Source organism: Stegodyphus dumicola, chromosome 5 (assembly GCF_044657685.1).
Source record: "Stegodyphus dumicola isolate Sdum_Otavi_A_Nest chromosome 5, ASM4465768v1".
NCBI classification, from domain to species: domain Eukaryota; kingdom Metazoa; phylum Arthropoda; class Arachnida; order Araneae; family Eresidae; genus Stegodyphus; species Stegodyphus dumicola.
The window spans coordinates 104,700,415-104,720,746 of record NC_140772.1 but is presented as its reverse complement, the minus strand read 5'-3'; the positions used below and the strand labels follow the sequence as shown (position 1 = coordinate 104,720,746).

Sequence of the window (20,332 nt, the reverse complement as noted above, 5' to 3'; positions counted from 1 at the left end):
TTGATTCTATAACACTAGGGCAAGTAAAAGTTCCTTCTCGGTGGATACGAAAGATGGCGTTTGAGAAGGGAATAGAATTAGCAGATGCTGGTACGAGTGATGAAATTCAAGTATTAATAGGTTCGGATTATATTTGGGAAATTTTAGGAGAACAAAACGTGAAGATTTGTAAAAAATTAGTCGCAACAGAAAGCACTTTCGGTTTTGTGATTCAAGGCAAGGATGAAGGATCAAAGTGTAAGGACGCAAGAGTTAATCATATAACCGTTGTAAATGAGGACTTAGATTATGAAAGAGTTAAAAAATTATGGGAATTAGAAACTATCGGGATAAGTTCGGATAAAGAAATATCTCTATCAGATAAAGAAATTTTAGAGTCATTTGAACGAAATACAACTTACAAAAATAAAAGATATGAAACTCGATTATTGTGGAAAGAAGGTGTTGAAGGTTTAAATAACAATTATGAAATCGCGAAACAGCGTTTACAATTTTTAAATAATAAGTTTCAGAAAAATAGCGAGCTATATTTAAAATATAATGAGATAATTAATGAACACTTGAGAGATGGTATAGTGGAACGGGTAGATACGTATTTAAATAGTAGTTTGAAAACGGGGTATTACATGCCTCATCACGCGGTAGTGCGCGAGCAGAAGGATTCTACAAAGGTTCGAATAGTTTTTGACGCTTCTTCTAAAAGTAAGGGAAATTTATCACTTAATGATTGTTTGGAAAGCGGACCTAATTTAAATCCTGATTTGCTAAAGAATATCATTAAATTCAGGGTACATTCAATTGCGTTTTGTGCCGACATTCAGCGTGCATTTTTAGAGGTAGGCTTAGCTAAAGAAGATAGGGATTTTTTAAAGTTTTTGTGGATAAATGAAGAAGGGTCAAATCTCGATCACAGTAATTCCAACTTACAAGTTCTTCAACACAATCGAGTTCCTTTCGGGGTCAAATGCTCACCTTATTTATTAACAGCTACAGTAAGACTGCACTTAAAAAAGTATGAAGATGCCTACGAAGAGGCATGCAGTATGTTAAAAGAGCTTTACGTAGATGATTTAATTTCTGGGACAGTCAATGTAGCAAAGGCCTTACATTTAAGCAAGGACATGATTTTCATTCTTAGCGAGGCCAGTATGAATTTACGTAGATGGGTTTCAAACTCACCTGAGCTGAATGAACTATGGAAACTTAATGGAATTGACTCTCGTGAAACATCTGAAGATTCTTTGGTACCGTTGAAAGTTTTAGGTCTTATCTGGGACAATGTAAATGATAATTTGAAAATAGATGTATCTCAGTTTGAGAAGTTACAAAATCTCAAAGTAACTAAACACATCATTTTAGCAGCATGTGGTATGCTCTTTGATCCCTTAGGAATTATGAATCCATTTACTGTTCGAATTAAACTCTTAATGCAAACTATGTGGGAAAAGGGTATTCAATGGGACGAAAGTGTTCCCCTTGATACAGAATTCATATTTCAGGAATGGTTAAAAGAAGTTGAAAAAATAAAGTTTTTCGAAATTCCCAGACAGTACTTCAGTGATATGTGTTGGAAGTTTATAGAAGTTCACATATTTTCTGATGCCAGTCCCAAGTGTTATGGTGCCGTAGCATATTTTAGATTTAAGAAGAAAAATAAATGTAAAACAAGTTTCATAGTGTCGAAATCCCGTTTGGCTCCATTAAAAAGGTTAACACTCCCTAGGCTTGAACTTTTGGGAACATTAATTTCTGCAAGATTAGGTTCGTATTTGCAATCGATATTTCCGCAGTTGGATAAGGGAAATATATTTTACTGGACTGATTCCCAAATTTGCATTCACTGGATCAAGGGATCTGCCAACGAGTGGAAACAATTTGTTAGAAATCGTGTGGTAGAAATCAAGGAGAAAACAATTTTAAACAACTGGTACTTTTGCAGTGGGAAGACAAACCCTGCTGATAAACTTACGAGGGGGATGGATGCTGAAGCTCTAATTAATGATAGTGATTGGTTTTCTGGGCCACCCTGGCTTTCAGAAGTAGATATTCGACATCACATAAACGAAATGAATACCGAAGCTGACTTGCAAAACGTTAGTGAAGAACGTAAATGTGTTACTTTGAAAACACTTGTGGAATCTACAGAACCGTTACTAAATCTTGAACTGTACGGAAATTTAACGAAAGTACTGGGAATAATGGCTTATGTTCTGCGCTTCGTGAACAACTGTAAATCCGCTCGTGAAAGGCAATCTGGTGTGCTTACCGCCTATGAGTTACGGAAGGCTTCAGAATTTATTATAAGAAATGTTCAACTTAATGAATTTTCAGAAGAAATTAAGGCTTTAAAGACAGAACAACCGATTAAAACTAAAAGCAAAATCATTTCACTTAATCCATTTCTAGATGAAAACGAAATTTTAAGAGTAGGAGGTAGATTAAGAAACGCAGAAATTACCAGAGAAAGTAAACATCCCATTATATTGCCAAATAATAATCACTTCACAAAATTAATGATACAGCATTATCACGAAAAACATTTACACGGAGGGTTGCATTTAATGTTATCCGCAATAAGACAGAAATACTGGATAATAAGTGCAAAGAATGAAATTAAAAAATGCATTTGGAAATGCATAAAATGTTGCAGAGTACGAGCAGTAACATCTATTCAATTAATGGGAGAACTACCTGCAAGTAGAGTGATTCCAAGTAGAAACTTTTCAAAGGTTGGCGTTGATTATGCCGGCCCATTTTCTGTGAAAATGAAAAGGGGAAGAGGTATAAGACCAATTAAATGTTATGTCTGTATTTTCGTTTGTTTAGCTACAAAGGCTATCCATTTAGAGATTGCTAGCGACTTATCAAGTGAAGCATTCCTAGCTGCTCTAAAATGATTTGCTTCGAGGAGAGGAAAACCTCAAGAAATAAGAAGTGATTGTGGAACTAATTTTATAGGTTCAAATAAAATCCTCAAGGAAGCAGTTTCATCTGTCCAGTCAACCTCAGAATTTCAAAGGTGGTTAGCAAATGAAAACATAAGGTGGATATTCAACCCGCCAGCTGCTCCACATCATGGTGGTATATGGGAGGCAGCTGTTAGATCTATGAAGCTGCATCTAAAGAAATGTGTTGGAACTCAAATTTTGACTTATGAAGAGTTTCTAACTCTAATTGCACAAATTGAAGCATGCTTAAATTCGAGGCCAATAACACCTGTCTCCAGTGATCCCAATGATTTGACAGCTTTGACTCCTGGACACTTTATTATAGGAACTTCTTTAACAGCTGTTCCGGAACAAGATTTAACCGAAGTACGAGTATCTCCATTGAAAAGATGGCAACTAACACAGCAGATGTTCCAAGGGTTTTGGAAGTGGTGGTCTAAAGAGTACCTGTGCCAACTACAGCAGCGTAGCAAATGGAGACAACCTAGCAGAAATATTCGCCTAAACGACTTGGTTCTCATTAAAGAAGATAATATGCCTTCATTACGTTGGAAACTCGGGCGAGTAATAGAAGTGTTTCCTGGAAGAGACAATAATGTCCGAGTGGTTAGACTAAAAACTGTGCACGGGGACATTAAACGTCCTATTACCAAACTGTGTCTTTTACCAGTTGAAGAACATTAACTTAAGTGTTTGGTTTATATTGAATATGTTTTATTATTATTTTCATTTCTTATTGTACTAATAATTTTATTTGTTTGTTCTAGTTTAACCCTCATAGTTAACGTTTCAATATAGTAAGATATAAGATGTTTTGCTAGAAGATTGGTAAGTGTAACATGTAATTTCATACTTTTTGAAGGTTCTTGTATGTTTTCATTTTGTATATTTTTCATTTACTTGTTTGCATATATTGAAGATTGTATTAAGATGAATGTAATTCATCGGGGGGGGGGGAGGATGTTTTGGCCTCCTCGGTAATTGCGGTGATTTGTGCCCAGAGGGCGCACCGCACAAAAAGTTAGTTGCGTTGCAGAACGTAAGGGAAGCGGACACGCCAAAATGTCGGGCGTATTACCGCTAATTGAGGTAATTGCATCGTATCTGTCAGGTGGCAGAAAACTAATATGATGTATCAATTCACATGCCAGGTGGCAGAATATGTCTATTATGTACATGCCAGGAGGCATAACGCTTGTAAACATGCCAGGTGGCATACGACTTGTAAATAAATTGTAAATAAATGTACAGTAAAATATCTTGGTGCAATAGATCAAGGAACAAGCATCAACAACCTTCTGATCATTTGGATACGTACACAGTCTGTAAAAAATAATAAGCCGAATCCAATTCGAAGATTAAGGAACAACGCAATCTGCAACATTAACTGAATTAGATAATTTTAGCTTAGCTTATACCATCCGTTACACATTAAACACGTGTTCGTAAACATATTTTGTGCACTCGCTCATGCAGATTCGCAAGGTCTTACGCGCATGCGTCAAAGCGATGCATGTGCAGAAAGTTTGTAGCTTTGAGGTCTGGATTATAGATCATTCTGGATTATGGGTGTCCGAATTAACGACTTTTGACTGTATAATAAAACTGAAACCTTTCAGATTTTACATTACATCCAAAGGGGTATCATGCTGTTTGCACTTAACCCTCTGACCGGCCAGTGTTTTTGCTAAGAAAGCGCAAATTTCCCAAAACAAAATTATTTTCTTGATTTTAATGAAAAAAATTCTCCTGGTATTTTATACCTGGATTTGTGTACTTTTAATGGTAGTACTTTTAATAGCCTTAGTCTCCTTGAAATATTTTAATATGCACATATATATACATTTTTAGAGATATAAAAAAAGTTCTATGGCTTTGCTGGTTGAGGGTTAAACCACAAAATCAATTCAACAGCAATATCGCAAAATAGTTTTAAAATAAGCATATCTTTAGAATTTACGATACACAATCTCTCGCGCTGGAGATAAAAATGTTTTTTCCCTATACAATGTTGCCATTGCTCATTTTGAAATCACTGAGTTTGTTAGTCAAAAATTTGTTAAAGTGTTACAAAATATGAAATCGAAAATAAAACAAATTCGAAATTCAGTCTTCCAGATGCACATATTCGAGTAGAGGACTACGCTATTCAAAATTTGATGGCTCTAGGTACCAAACATACATACATTTATGCAGATTCTTCATTATTTAATTTCTTTAAATATAACACAGAGCGATAATATTTGGTGGCAATAATTTGAAAAGTGAATCCGACATTTAAAGTTTTCAGTGCAAAATGCCAAAACAAAAATTAACAGTTTTTTGGGCTTAAAAAAACAAGGTTTAAATTTTTCTCACTAGTGGAACCCCTGGCCCCCATCTAAAGAGAACAGGAAAGAGTGGGCAAGAAACACTTATAATGAATACTTAACAATTAGTGCAGAAAGGTCAAACTGGACCACAAGTATCTAAAACAGCCCTAGTGACCTCGGTGATTCTCGAATATAGGAGCTAGCACTTCAGGGAGACAAAATCAATTCTGAAGAGGCTGACCAGTATAACAGGGCAGTTAAAGATATATACTCGAAAAAGCTATGTACCAGAACTACAATTATAATTTCGCTGACTATTTAAGGATATTTACATTCCTTTAAAGTGTTTTGCTCTCAGTCTGGCTATGGTATATGAAACAATTCAGTTGCAGTTTAGTTTGAGAATAGAATTTTTCTTTACTTGCTGTGAGATGAGTTTTCGTCAGGCTATATCATCTGTATTGGCAACAGTGAAACTTCTGGAATGTTGAGTACCATTTTGGTCTACTCTGGCGGGGTCAAACTGACCATCTTTCCCATTAATAGTTCAACAAAATAATACTCAAAGGTTTATGCCACAACAATGGCTTAACCATTCCTTTCATAACATAACAGAAATTCTTTTGCTATAACACAAGCATGAACATAAAATGCTAAGATAGTTTAGCTAAATGGAAATAAGCACTAGAAGAAAATAAGATGGAAATACACAGCTAAAGAATTTCACACTATTTTGATCAGATACTCAAATAATTGGAATTTGTCCTAAAAATCAAAGATACTTCCTTCTTAAAGTGACCATCATGCTTAGTCGCCAGAAGTAGCAAAGTTGACTGGTAATGTACAATTTCAAATGCCATCAGAGACTTATATGTTACCCACTTTAAGAAGGAAGTAACTCTGAATGGGAACTTTTGTAACAATATGACTACGGATACTTGTTATCCAATAACTTTATAAGTTGCATAAAGCAAGTAGAAAATTCAAAATGGACATTTAACAACAAAATCCTAAAATTTCTAATACTGAAGTGTATGTATAAATAAAATTAAATTGGTCAGCACTCGTTAAGTAATTATTATTCTTCACGATTCATGAATTTATTCTTAAATTATATCACGAACAGAATTTATCATCATAAAAGATAAAATAATAACTTAAATGAAATGTAATTTCCTATGCTGAACAATCAATAAACTAGTAGAAAAGACATTTTCAATAATATAAGTTTTCTTCCTATAATTTATTTCATAAGTGTCATAATACAAAAAAATATATGCAAACTTTCAAAATGTGTCAATAAAATACAGGCTTCATGCATATATATATATATATATATATATATATTCAAGCATATATATATATATATACAGTAAAATACAAATTATAATTTTTCAGATCCTTTTAAAATTCTATGTAAGGTAACATCAAACAAAGCAAAAAGTATTACACTAGTATATACAGTCAAAAGTCGTTAATTCAAACACCCATAATCCGGACTTTAAAGCTAAAAACTTTCTGCGCATGCGCCGCGTTGACACATGCGCATAGGTGTTTACGCGTGCGCTTAAGTACCTTTACGACTGCGCATATGCGTGTGCACAAGTGCAGAATACGTTTTCGCGTGCACGTTTTATGTATAATGGACAGTATAAGCTAAAATTATCTAATTATCTATTTCAGTTAATGTTGATGATTGCGTTGTTCCTTAATCTTCGAGTTGGATCCGGTTTATTATTTTTTGCAGACTGTAAGAGCAATTTTATAAAAGTAACTTGAACTTTCGATTATGTCAAATAGAATTTCCAATGTTGGAGCTCCCAAAGGATCTACAAAACGAAAGTATGTTTCGATGTCCATCAAACAAAAAGTGGAATTGCTGCAAAAAATGGATAAAGACATGAAGAAGGTGACAGAGAGGTTAGCGAAAACGAAAAAATTTCGATTGACAAGTTAGTCGGTATTCTCGGCACAGCAATTACGGGACTTGAACAGCAGAACTTTGTAACTGAACAAGAAATTATGTCTGTTTATAGAATTAAAGAGAAAGTATTATCACATAAAACGAAGCAACTTAAACAACTTACATTGAAAAAAATGTTTAATAAAGTAAACAAATTAATATTAAGCTTTTTTTTTTGTAAATTTTGATACCCTTTAGATCATAATTGTTCTTTATTTCATGAATTACGGTTTCATATTTTTAGAATTTTAGAATTTCTGCATGGCATCTTATGCGATTTAAACTGATGATCTATAATCCGGAAAAATCGATAATCTGGAATCGCCAAAGTCCCGACGAGTCCGGATTAACGACTTTTGACTGTACTAGACAAATGAATTCTGCAATCTACTGAAAATATCTATTAACTAACTGGGCCACATATATTTAAAGAGAGAAAGAATTAGCAGGCAATGTATCTGTCAGTCTAACAGGGTTTCTCTACCGTGAGAACGGCAGGAATTTCATAATTTCAGGAGGCATTTGGTCAGTGTGACCCCAACAATTTCTTGTTGTGCCTAAATAAATGTTTATTTATTTTTCAACTTTAGGGGAAGGAGGAGGAATTAGCTTTTAGCTAGAACCACTGGTCTAACTATTTAGTTGTTAATAAGATATGTATTAAGTTTGCAATGAAATACCTGCAATATATAAAATATAAGATTAAAAAAAAAGATTATGATAAAAAGGGTCTATACATACTGTTGAGAAATCAGACCTGTCCTTCAACACTAAAATCAATTCAATGAACTTCGAATATAAAACAAAAGCTTGCTCTTCATCTTTATCGAGGACGTGAGCAGTCTCTGCTGCTTGAAAAAGCTTACGTGCTCCTGTTACCAGACTGGGAAGTAAAAAGATAAAAATTTGTTTTACAGATTCTAAATTATTAGTATGTAAACAATAATAAAACCTGGAATACAGTGGACTTTGCCTTTATCTATTTCAATTCAAATGATGTCTAAGTAAATGCAAATATATACCATCTAATGCATCATTCAAATACTAAATTAATAATTTATATTTGAACTGAGCATATTTCTTGATAATAATGAAAGAGATACAAATACATTATTTCTTGCTTCTTACAAACTTGTTAAATACTGGTTACATTAAGAATTAATGTTTGTTTCTGATTATCTGCACTCTTGAAATTATTAACAGATAATTTCTCTGTTCTTTAACTCCTTATTTTTTATCATTTTGAATGTCAGAAAGATCTTTATAAATATTATTTTATGCTGCCAATGTAAACATGTTTGCTTCCTGCCTAGATTGTACACAAACCAGCTAGGAGATGCAATAAACTTTGAATTGAACGACTAAATATTTTGGACAAATAAATTCTTGACCACATGGTTGACCATTATAAGTTTAAAAGTAACATTAAAAGAGAGCACAATAAACACATAGAACACACCAAAAATAGGAATTTATCTAAAGCAAAATATTTGTACAGATTTATGAACTGTGTTTACCATGGGGAAGGGGAGAAATCCCATGTAGACACCATGATTTCCTCATATGGCTTATTAAGTAATACACATTTCCTTCTGCACTTCACTTATTTTTCTCAAATTATTCTAACTTGATTAACCAATTCTTCAGGGCAACATGAAGATATCAAAAATTGAAAGTTTTGTTCATATGGGAGTCAAACTTCTTGTAATTTTCTTTTTTAATAACAAGTATAAAACTTTGCCGAATATATGTGTAAGAATGAGGAAATAGCAATAACCCCTCAAGGTTTGGTGCATAAAAAAAAAATTAAAAAAAAAATTAAAAAAATTTTTTTTTTTTGGAAAACATACCTTTACACATAGATAATTAGCCCCTCATAAAATGTTATTTCATGGGAGGGGAAAAGGTAAACCTTTAAGGTAATTCATGACGTGGTGGGATACCGCTTGTTCCACCACACATCTAGAGCAGTAAAATGGCATCTTTGCCTAAGAGTAAATTCTCCTAACATGCTTATTTAAAGTGCTAGTTTTAGCAACCAAATGAATATGCAAGATATGAAAAATGTTTTTGAATAACTATCTAGAAAATATTGATCATATTCGCAAAATAAAATATATATATATATATTTTTAAATTGCTCTCTGTACGACATTTTAGATATTTTGTAATGATTTCATAATAGATTTGAAACTCATAATAGATTTGAAACAGGGCAGATTTTCGCTCCAATACTTTATTTGCTACAGGTTTGAAAAGGAAGATATTTAGGAGGGTATCATGTTTATTTACATTCCATATCTCTTTCCTCTGCTTAGGATATTTTTTTATGGTGAACCACACTGACATATCCCTTTAGTAGTCTATGACATTTCACGTTACAGAGTTATATTTTCATTTCTTTCGGAAAAAATACTAAATATTTGTCAAGTTTTAACATTGTTGCAATTTATTAAAAAATATAAATTTGCATTATCAACATATAAAATGAACATGATACTTTACTTGAATTTTAAAATATTTGAATGGTGCTGCCATCTAGTAGCAGCAATGCCTACATGTGTGGTGGGACGTATTTGTCCCACCTTTGAATAAGCCTAACGACTTTTTAAATAAAGATATTTTCGAGTTGCAAAGAGATAGCCTAAAGTCATAGCACAAAATGACGAGTATGTGATTCAATGAAATTTTCCTGTTTTAAATTTATTTACCACCAAAACCCCACAAAACGTTTTAGACGACTCTACATATACATGTGTTTGTGTGGGCTCTGGGAACAGCTGAAATGATACAGTCAAATACCGAAAATCTGCTGGTCTGAAATCCGCGTTGCCTCACAAAATATAAACATTTAGTTTATAGGTTCCGGAAACTGCAACATGGAGTATGAAATATCGAAGAAAAAATACTTCCGTGATAATGACGTCATAATTACCGAATAATAATGACTCATAATGGGAATACCAAATTATTGACATCACGATAAAAGTTTTTTCCCCTCCAATCTGCATCAAGGTAAAAAAGCAGACGATTAACTCAACTCTTCTTTCAAGTTCACGCTTCACGTTGTTGTACTTTCTGAGCTTTGTTATTTCACGAGATTGTTTAGTGATGTCGTTTTTTTTAATCCGGATATTTTGTGGATAAATTAAGAATATTTTAAATTTCAGCACTTTTTAATACAACGACAGATAAGAAACGCACTTGTGATTTTACTGCTTGCAACACTGAAAAACGTAAACACGTTGCATTGACGGTAATGAAAAAAGTGGAAATTCTGCTAAAGGTGGAGGCACGTGCTACTGCTCGGTTTATAGCAGAATCGTATGGAATTGCCACACGGACTGTGTGTGATATACGGAACAATAAAGAAAAGCTGTTGAAATTTTACAGCAACAGTGATTTTAACACCGGAATCCGAAACTGGAAATCTTTACATAAGGCGAAATCGGCAAACATCGTTGTACAAGTGGTTCCAGCAGCGGCGGAGTGAAGGAGTACCTACTTCAGGACTACTCCTAAGAGAAAAGGGGAAGCAGATTCATGCTAATTTAAGAATAGAGGAGCCTAATGTAAATGAACAATATAATATAATCAGTTTATGTAATAATAATTTAATGCATATAAATAAATACTGTATTAATGTATATAATAATTTAATTAAATGTATCTAATACGCCTTATTTATTTTGCACTTTTAGTCTGAATATTATCTTTTCTGTCCTGAAATCCGCAAAATCCTAAAATCCGCACAACCTCTGGTGCCAAGCATTGTGGATTTCTGGACTCCTACTGTACTCATGCTCATTCATTAACTATTTTCTTGGTAGTCTTATCTTCACCTAGAGATGATACCAAATATTAAAATCCCCTTTAGTGTCGTGAAAATGTGAGGAGGCAAAACTCATGCTTTTGTGAATTTTTGAGTACAGCAGAAAAATCTTCACATTCACCACTTTTAAATAAATTTAGATGTCCATCAGAATATAATATATAAATACTGTTTGATTAACAAATCTAGTTTTTCTTGCCTAAAAGACTTTTCGTACAAATGAAAAAATAATTCTACATTTTACAGAAATATTTTTTTTTTTTCTTTTTTAAGTGAGTGGACTTACTGCCTTAAGGAAAACCACAACCTCTTTTTATTGGCCATTGTAAATACATTAAAATATTTATACTGTCACATTTTAAAAGCAGAATACTGCTAGGTTTAAAATTTATACAAAAGAAAAATAATAAATTTCACAAGATTTCTAAATACTATAAGAATAAGTAATGACACAATAATAAACCTGGATACAATACAGAATAGCATCTTAAATCAGTTATATCTCTATTAGGTCTTTTATCGTTTGTTCTTTCTACTTTACTTTATATATATATATATATATATATATATTTACAAATTTTATTTACATTATGATATACATTAACATTATAATAGTTTGATATTTTACAACATACATTTTAATGGCACTTTGACCATACGTTTTAGCCACAGTATAAAGAAGGAGGTGAAACTGCCTATTAGAAAAACAGGTCCTAAAATGTAGCATTAACTAGATGGTGCTGCTGTTCCATTTTAGCAGTTCTAAATGTAAACATTTATTGAGTAGCCAGGCAGCTAAGCTTATTAGTGGATGAAAAAATGTTTATGTTTTTAATGGGATGGATTGTGTTATTATCGTTATAATATTTTGCTCACTAATGATTGTATTTTATTCCTCAAATCATAAAATTAATTTACAGCTTTCATGCTGTAAGGCTTGTAATACTTTTTATGAATGATTAATTTGAAGATATTTTTCAGTCCCTTCCCCTTAGAAAAATAATCATATTACTAGTAATAATACTTGCTGTATATATGTTAAATTTAATTAAGATAGGTTCTTCGTGTCTCTCATTTTGTAAAATGCTTAGATACACAGCTTGATATAAATTCTGGCGAAATTTTAATGAAGCTTATAGAATTTTTTGCTTCAGTTAGTAAATTTTCTTTACCATCATAATGAGTTATTCTTTTTTATGAATCAGATGTCAGTTTTGATTTTCATATTTTTATTGTTTTCTGTTAAAAATTTCCATATCTTTGTTATTTGAGAAGTATGTTTCAAATTGATTTCACAAGATTTTAAAATAAAATTTGGATTTGAATTCAGTTAAGTATTCTGAACACATGGTTATGCTGAACTGTATATTATTCATAATTAAATATAAAGAGTAAATATTGAAACTAATACAATCTTATCTTTAATTTTGTCCTGCTTGAACTAACTTCTAACCAATAAATGCAGTATTTTAACTAAAAATATAATGCAGATCTTAATTTTAAAAGTACATGTGCTCTTTTCCTCCAATAGAGGAAAATTCTATCCCATTCAATAGCCTAAAAGATGAATTTCTTATGTTTAGAAAAATTTTATCACAGTTATAATGAGATGATATTTTCTCGCTGTTAAGTTTCAAACTGGTACATGTAGCTTTTTTGAAAAAAATGTTGTGCATGCGTTATCTTTTGCTGGAAAAGATCCCCTATTTTTTATTTTCATTTATTGAACTGATTATTTACTACTAGAGTCTAATTACATTTGTTGCAAAACTACCAGTTTAATATCAGAATACCTAATGTATGCTTGCTGCAGTATTTAAAAAATATCATTACCTATGTAAAAGTAAAGTCTATTTTCTCTTGCAGCAATTATTTACTTTTTTATTCTCAATTTAATATCTCTTTTTCAAGGATTAAAGACTCACAGTGAAAGAAACAAGTTCAATTAACCCCTTAACTGCCGCGGGCGTATATATACGCCTTGCTCAGCCGATGCGTTAACTGCCCCAGATGCACCCAGATGCGCAGCCGATGCGTTAACTTTGCGAATAATTTTAGGTGTAGCAGCACAAAGCAAATGATAGCAGTTTGGAAGGACGTATATATACGCCTGGGGCAGTTAACGCATCGGCTGAGCAAGGCGTATATATACGCCCGCGACAGTTAAGGAGTTAAATAACAAAAATTTAATAAAAATGTAACAGTAATTATATAAATAATCCTGAAACAATCTTAACAGTAACAGTATTCTTTTATATTGTTACACACAGGGGCAAGCTACAGGAGGCTAGAGTTATTCATTAAATTTGTGTTCAATCACCAGCAGTTGCGCAGCAAAAGTCACCAAACACTGCCAGTTTGGTCCTGAGTTCGAATCCCGGCAACAGGCTAGCTGCATGGGCATTTTCCTGGTTTTTCCACGTGAAACATCTATACAAGCCAGTTTCCCTTACCTTAGGCAGATACCCCACAAGTTGTTTGGTGTAATTAAATAGAGCAAACCAAACCTTTTCTTTTTGTTTGTGGCTTAGAAAGTACTGCTGCTGAATGTGTACATGTCTATAAAATTTTATACTAGTTCGAATTCATATCGAAAACTATTTAAAAAACCCATTTAATTGCAATTTACTCTCAACTGAACTGTTGGGAAGGAAGTATTTTCAATTTTTCAAGATTCATATCAGGATGCTGAAAACAAAAGACATTTAAATAATGTGTCTTCAAGATCTTTAATTAACATATTATTGTAAGTAAAATATGCAGTATTAGCCAGATGCAGTATTCGGCAGATGAAATCCCTTATCCGTTTTCAGACGATTCATATATATGATCAGGCATAATATAAATGTTGCTCACTTTTGGAACTCTTAAATATATCTGGTTTCTTGATTTCCAAGCTTTTATTCTTCAGTCTAACAGTTTCATAACCACTGTTGCATCCAGGGACGAAACAGTTTCCATTATTTGACTTTTTCATAATGAAAATTGATATCAAATCAGTATTTTTGCTATTACTGTCTATGCAAAATACTACGAAAGGACGGAAAGCTAGTGATTGCAGCACCCTCTATAAACAATGCGACAATAAGTGGACCATTTTTGGGAAAAGTGGTAATACCAGTTTCCCCTCCTCCTTTTTTATACTCTGTGGTTTTAGCTTAGCAGTATTTTTGAATTTCATGAATTATTTTAAACCTTCACAGCTTTAATTTTACTTAACTCCATTCATGATAACTACAAAATTGTCAAAATAACTTTACAAATTTGAAATCATGGATTGGTTAAAAACAAGAATAACATATATATTCTAATCCAGGTTTTGATTACTAACAACAATACATGTTAAAGAATTTTAATTTTACCTCTTTGTAGGTCTACCTTTGACATCAACAACAGATTTCTGTATAAGATTTTCCATAGATGTAGCTATGTGGAGTTCCTTTAAGGATGTTGAAGGCATTTTTAATATCTAAAAAAAAAAAAAAAAAAAAAAAAAAAAAAAATCAAGTACAATAAAAACTTGTATTTAAAAGGTATTCATCACAATTAAAAATGTTTGATACTCAAATTTCTGAAATGGCCCAATACAGTAAAATTTCTTATTAATGTTTCATACAAAAATTTTAATTATGAACTGGCAGTAAATTGTTATTATGTTAAATGTCTTAAAAACAAATTTAAATTTGTTTATTGTAGAATAATGAAAAATTATCACAAACTGCTAGAATAAAGAAAAATTGTATGGGAAATACAAAAAGGTGAAGAACATGCATAACATAATGCCAATGATAGCAGATAATGTCAGAACATTTATACAAACAGGACATTTATGAAATGAAGTATAGCATTTTTCCTAAACATAAAACATACAAAGCATATTTAAAAATGCAGGAAACTATCAATTAATTTGGATCAGATAAACCACACTTTGTCTTAAAAACAAATTTAAATTTTTTTTATTGCAGAATAATAAAAAATTATCAAAAACCACTAGAATAAGAAAAATTCAATGGGAAATACATAAAGGTTAAGAAAATGCACAACATAACGCCAGTGATAACAGATAATGTCAGAACATTTAGGAACTAAGTTTAACTATACAGTCAAAAGACGTTAATCCGGACTCGTCGGGACTTCGTTGATTCTGGATTATCGATTTTTCTGGATTATACATCATCAGTTTAAATCTGGTAAGATGGCATGCAGAAATTATAAAATTAAAAATATTAAACCGTAATTTATGAAATAAACAACAATTATGATCTAAAGGGTATCAAAATTTACAAAAAAAAAAAAAAAAAAAAAAAAAAAAAAAGCTTAATATTTATTTGTTTACTTTATTAAACATTTCTTTCAATATAAGTTGTTTAAGTTGCTTTGTTTTATGTGATAATACTTTCTCTTTACTTTATCGGAAGCGAATTATAATGACGAGGAATTTGATTTAAATCATATCAAAGACAGGGTACATCGAGATGAAATACTACATTTAGTAAGGAATTATAAGCCAAATAAAAACATCTGCCCTGAAGATAAGGATAGTGCTGACAGATTACCTTTCAATTCATTGTGCGCTGCGGCGTTTCCCTCCCCCCCCCCCCCGGGTCACAGAGCAGCGTGAAATTGATAAACAGATTTCGGAATGGTTTGACAGACGAAGGATATGCCTTTATCCATTTTTTGCAGCAATTCCACTTTTGTTTAATGGACTTCTAAACATACTTTCGCTTTGTAGATCCTTTACATATTCGGAAATTCTATTTGACATAATCGAAAGTTCAAGCTTACTTTTACAAAATTGCTCTAACAGTCTGCAAAAAATAATAAGCCGGATCCAATTCGAAGATTAAGGAACAATGCAATCTGCAACATTAACTGAATTAGATAATTTTAGCTTAGCTTATACCGTCCGTTATACATTAAACGCGCAAGCGTAAACGTATTACTCGCATGCGCACGCGCAAATTCGCAGCCGTAAAAGTCTTCCGCACATGCGCCAACGCGACGCAGAAAGTTTTTAGCTTTGAGGTCTGGATTTATAGATCATTCCAGATTATGGGTGTCCGAATTAACGACTTTTGACTGTAAGAGCAACAATTATTATATTTAGTATTTATATTTTAAACTATTATTTATGTTTTTAACTATAACAGCAATAATTATTCTTTATTATATATCAGGGGTGGCCAAAGTGCGGTTCGCGAGCCTGATATGGCTCTCGCAGGCAATTTGTGCGGTTCGTGCATGTAAAATATATGTATGAAATATGGTAAATTAAAACTATTCAGTGTCCAAAAAGAAGTAATTAATTAGTTTAGACTCTTTTTACAAAGTTATCAGGGATTTCTTTCCATTTAAAACCTCCTCCACTACTTCTATAATGATGTAAATATGAACTTGTGACTTTTAGGAAATCTAGATGTGGCTCTCAAATATTCCTGAATTCAAACAGACGGCTCTTACTGACATGAAGTTTGGCCAACTCTGTTATATATACTTAAAAACACATAATTTGTAATACATAAACATTGTTAAATGAAGCATTAAAAATTAAATTTCTAAACTGTAATAAAAAACTAAATATACAGTCCTTCTATGAAGCATGTTCTTTTCATTTTGAATGCTAATTTACTGTATATAATCAAGTGAATTTATTCTACAAATCAAACTATTTAAAAATGCAAGTAAACTATGAATGGTATTTTTCTGTTAATTACAATACGAGTTGTTCCTTTTTTTCTCTTTTGTTAAACTGCTGTTGGATCAACTATGATTTTGGATTAACCATGGAACTCGTCCTGGTATTATCTAGTTAATTGGGAGTCTACTGTATTCTCTTAGTTTCAATTCGCAATTTACACAATACTAATTAATATAAAATTTTCTATTAGCTTGAATATATTTAATTACAACTTTTCCCATCTTAAAAATTATGAAAATTATAAATAATGATCATACATTGTTACTTTTATAATGCAGTAGCATAAAAAAAAAATTTAAAACAAAAATACCCCAAAATTTTTTTTTATTGGGAGATTTGGGGATTTTACTGGTTTTCGGTTTTTACAAGTTTTTGTGGTTTGGGATCTAAATTTTTTAATATTTTATCTATAATTAGTTGTTACTTTTAATATATATGATGTACACTTTCTGAGAATCATCTTTGGGGAGGGAGGGAGAGGTGCTTCTGAAAATATAAATGCAAACATCAATAATTATAGCACAATTCTCTCACTGAAAATGCAAAATCTATAATTTCCATTATCAAATTTAAATATTTTAGATACAAAATAATTAGTAATATTTATTTTGAAGTTCACGATTCAGTACATTAAAGCATGTTTTTTATTTCAAATTTAATAAAATCTGAAGGGAACTTTAGATTAATATGCCTGCAAAATAAAGAATAACAACATTAAATTCAGAAACATGATGAAAAACTACAGAAGATTCTGTTAGCAATCTGTCCCAAAGTGGCTGAAAGTACTTTAGATGATAAATCTTTTATTAGTGAATGTTTTTGGAGTCACCACACAAAAATATATAATACAGTCAAAAGTCGTTAATCCGGACTCGTCGGGACTTTGGCGATTCCGGATTACAGATCATCAGTTTAAATCTGGTAAGATGGCATGCAGAAATTATAAAATTAAAAATATGAAACCGTAATTTATGAAATATAGAACAATTATGATCTAAAGGGTATCAAAATTTACGAAAAAAAAAAAAAGCTTAATATTTATTTGTTTACTTTATTAAACATTTCTTTCAATGTAAGTTGTTTAAGTTGCTTTGTTTTTTATGTGATAATACATTCTCTGGTTGATTTTTACATTATGGTAACTTGGCGTTTTTTTGGCGACCAACTCTCCTACAGCAACCTTCTATTTTTTTTTTCCCGCCGCCATTTTGTCTTCACGAAGTAAAGACATGTTTCTTTTCTTTTTATCTACTGAACACTTCTTCCAACAATCTACTAGCCGAATTACACTTATGCTAGAAATTGTATCTAACAAAACTGCTTAATCATGACAAATATTCATTACAAAATTGGGAAAAAGTGCACAATACCATACTCCTTACGCGTTTTTCAAAATAACACATACACATAAACCATGTACACGCCGACTTATTTTTACTTAAAAAAACATCCCAGAATTTCACAAAAATGGCATTGCACACACTCTTCACTACATCCATGTACACTGCTTTTTTCTCATAAATTAGAAAAATTTCACGAAAATGCATAACAATTTTCTGAATCTTTAAACCCGGTAAAAAGAACATATATGAAATTACCTGATCGCGAAAAAGTATATACCCTTTCCAAATATGAACATTTCCCCGTATAAAATAAATAAAATATCCAAAAACTTTTACCTCTAAATCATCTATTATATTATACACGTCACCAACGAATTCATACCGCAAGCATTACAAATACTTTGTGTCAAATATTTAAATTATTTCCATGCACGTTTACTTCAACTTAAACGTATACCAAATTCCTACAAACATAAAATTCACAAAATAACTATCATTTAATTAAAATATCACTAAACCATGTACACGTCGACTTATTTTTACTTAAAAAAACATCACAGAATTGCACAAAAATGGCATTGCGCACACTCTTCACTATATGCATGTACACTGCTTTTTTCTCATAAATTAGAAAAATTTCACGAAAATGCATAACAATTTTCTGAATCTTTAAACCCGGTAAAAAGAACATATATGAAATTACCTGATGGCGAAAAAGTATACACCCTTTCCAAATATGAACATTTCCCCGTATAAAATAAATAAAATATCCAAAAACTTTTACCTCTAAATCATCTATTATATTATACACGTCACCAACGAATTCATACCGCAAGCATTACAAATACTTTGTGTCAAATATTTAAATTATTTCCATGCACGTTTACTTCAACTTAAACGTATACCAAATTCCTACAAACATAAAATTCACAAAATAACTATCATTTAATTAAAATATCACTAAACCATGTACACGTCGACTTATTTTTACTTAAAAAAACATCACAGAATTGCACAAAAATGGCATTGCGCACACTCTTCACTATATGCATGTACACTGCTTTTTTCTCATAAATTAGAAAAATTTCACGAAAATGCATAACAATTTTCTGAATCTTTAAACCCGGTAAAAAGAACATATATGAAATTACCTGATGGCGAAAAAGTATACACCCTTTCCAAATATGAACATTTCCCCGTATAAAATAAATAAAATATCCAAAAACTTTTACCTCTACATTATCTATTATATTACAAACGTCACTAACTAATTCATACCGCAAACATTACAAATGGTTACAAATACTTAGTGTCAAATATTTAAATTATTTCCATGCACGTTTACGCAAATTACTTTACTTCCACCTTACATTTAGAACAATGCATAAAAATAATATCTTCAAATAATTAAAAATACTAACTTACGTATTCTTCTTCAGAATCTTGATTACGTGTTCGATAAACTTTTCTTATTTCTCTTTCAGGATCTTTAAAATCATACTTATAGTTCACACCAAGGTACCAAGTAAAATAAATAACTTAATAAAACATCTTTACTTCTATCTCGCACAACCTTAAAGAAACACTTATTACTAACCCTTTCAATCCCACTAAATACCCATTTCGAATTCACTTTAGTTAGGGCCATGGGATCCAAAAATTAATGAACACTGTTTTACACAACACAGAATAAAGCCAAATACAAAATTTCCAGATTTTTTCCCGATTTCCCCCCTTTTTCGATTAAAAAACCGTAATTCGTCCATTAATATCACATGACATATCCCATGATCTCTCATTTCCCTCACACAAAATAATGCGTAATCGGAACTGAGTACTGCTCACATTATTACCAAAGTCCCAGGTAGTAACCTTTATCGCCTCCAAAATGTCGCCAAACTACCAGTTACCATATTCTAAAGATCAGCCCATTCTCTTTAAGTCTATAAACAGACATAATTTCTTGTTCAGTTACACAGTTCCGCTGTTCATGTCCTATAATTGCTGTGTTGAGAAAACCGACTAATTTGTCAATCACAATTTTTTTGTTTTCAATAACCTCTGTCACTTTCTTCGCTATCGGAAGCGAATTATAATGACGAGGAATTTGATTTAAATCATATCAAAGACGGAGTACATCGAGATGAAATATTACATTTTGTAAGGAATTATAAGCCAAATAAAATAAAAACATCTGCCCTGAAGATAAGGATAGTGCTGACAGATCAACTTC

General features: G+C 31.7%; 1 protein-coding gene across 1 annotated transcript in view; it reads right to left on the bottom strand.

Annotated features, from left to right (window-relative positions):
* LOC118182732 (ubiquitin carboxyl-terminal hydrolase 8-like) overlaps positions 1 to 20,332 on the bottom strand; it is a 147,176-nt gene that overhangs the window by 123,487 nt on the left and 3,357 nt on the right. The window contains exons 2-3 of the mRNA XM_085816942.1: positions 14,418 to 14,524; positions 7,965 to 8,106 (exon numbers count right to left, since the gene is read on the bottom strand). Coding sequence (XP_085673068.1) covers positions 7,965 to 8,106; positions 14,418 to 14,515 — 240 coding nt within the window. The 5' untranslated portion in view covers positions 14,516 to 14,524. The remainder of the gene's footprint in view (positions 1 to 7,964; positions 8,107 to 14,417; positions 14,525 to 20,332) is intronic.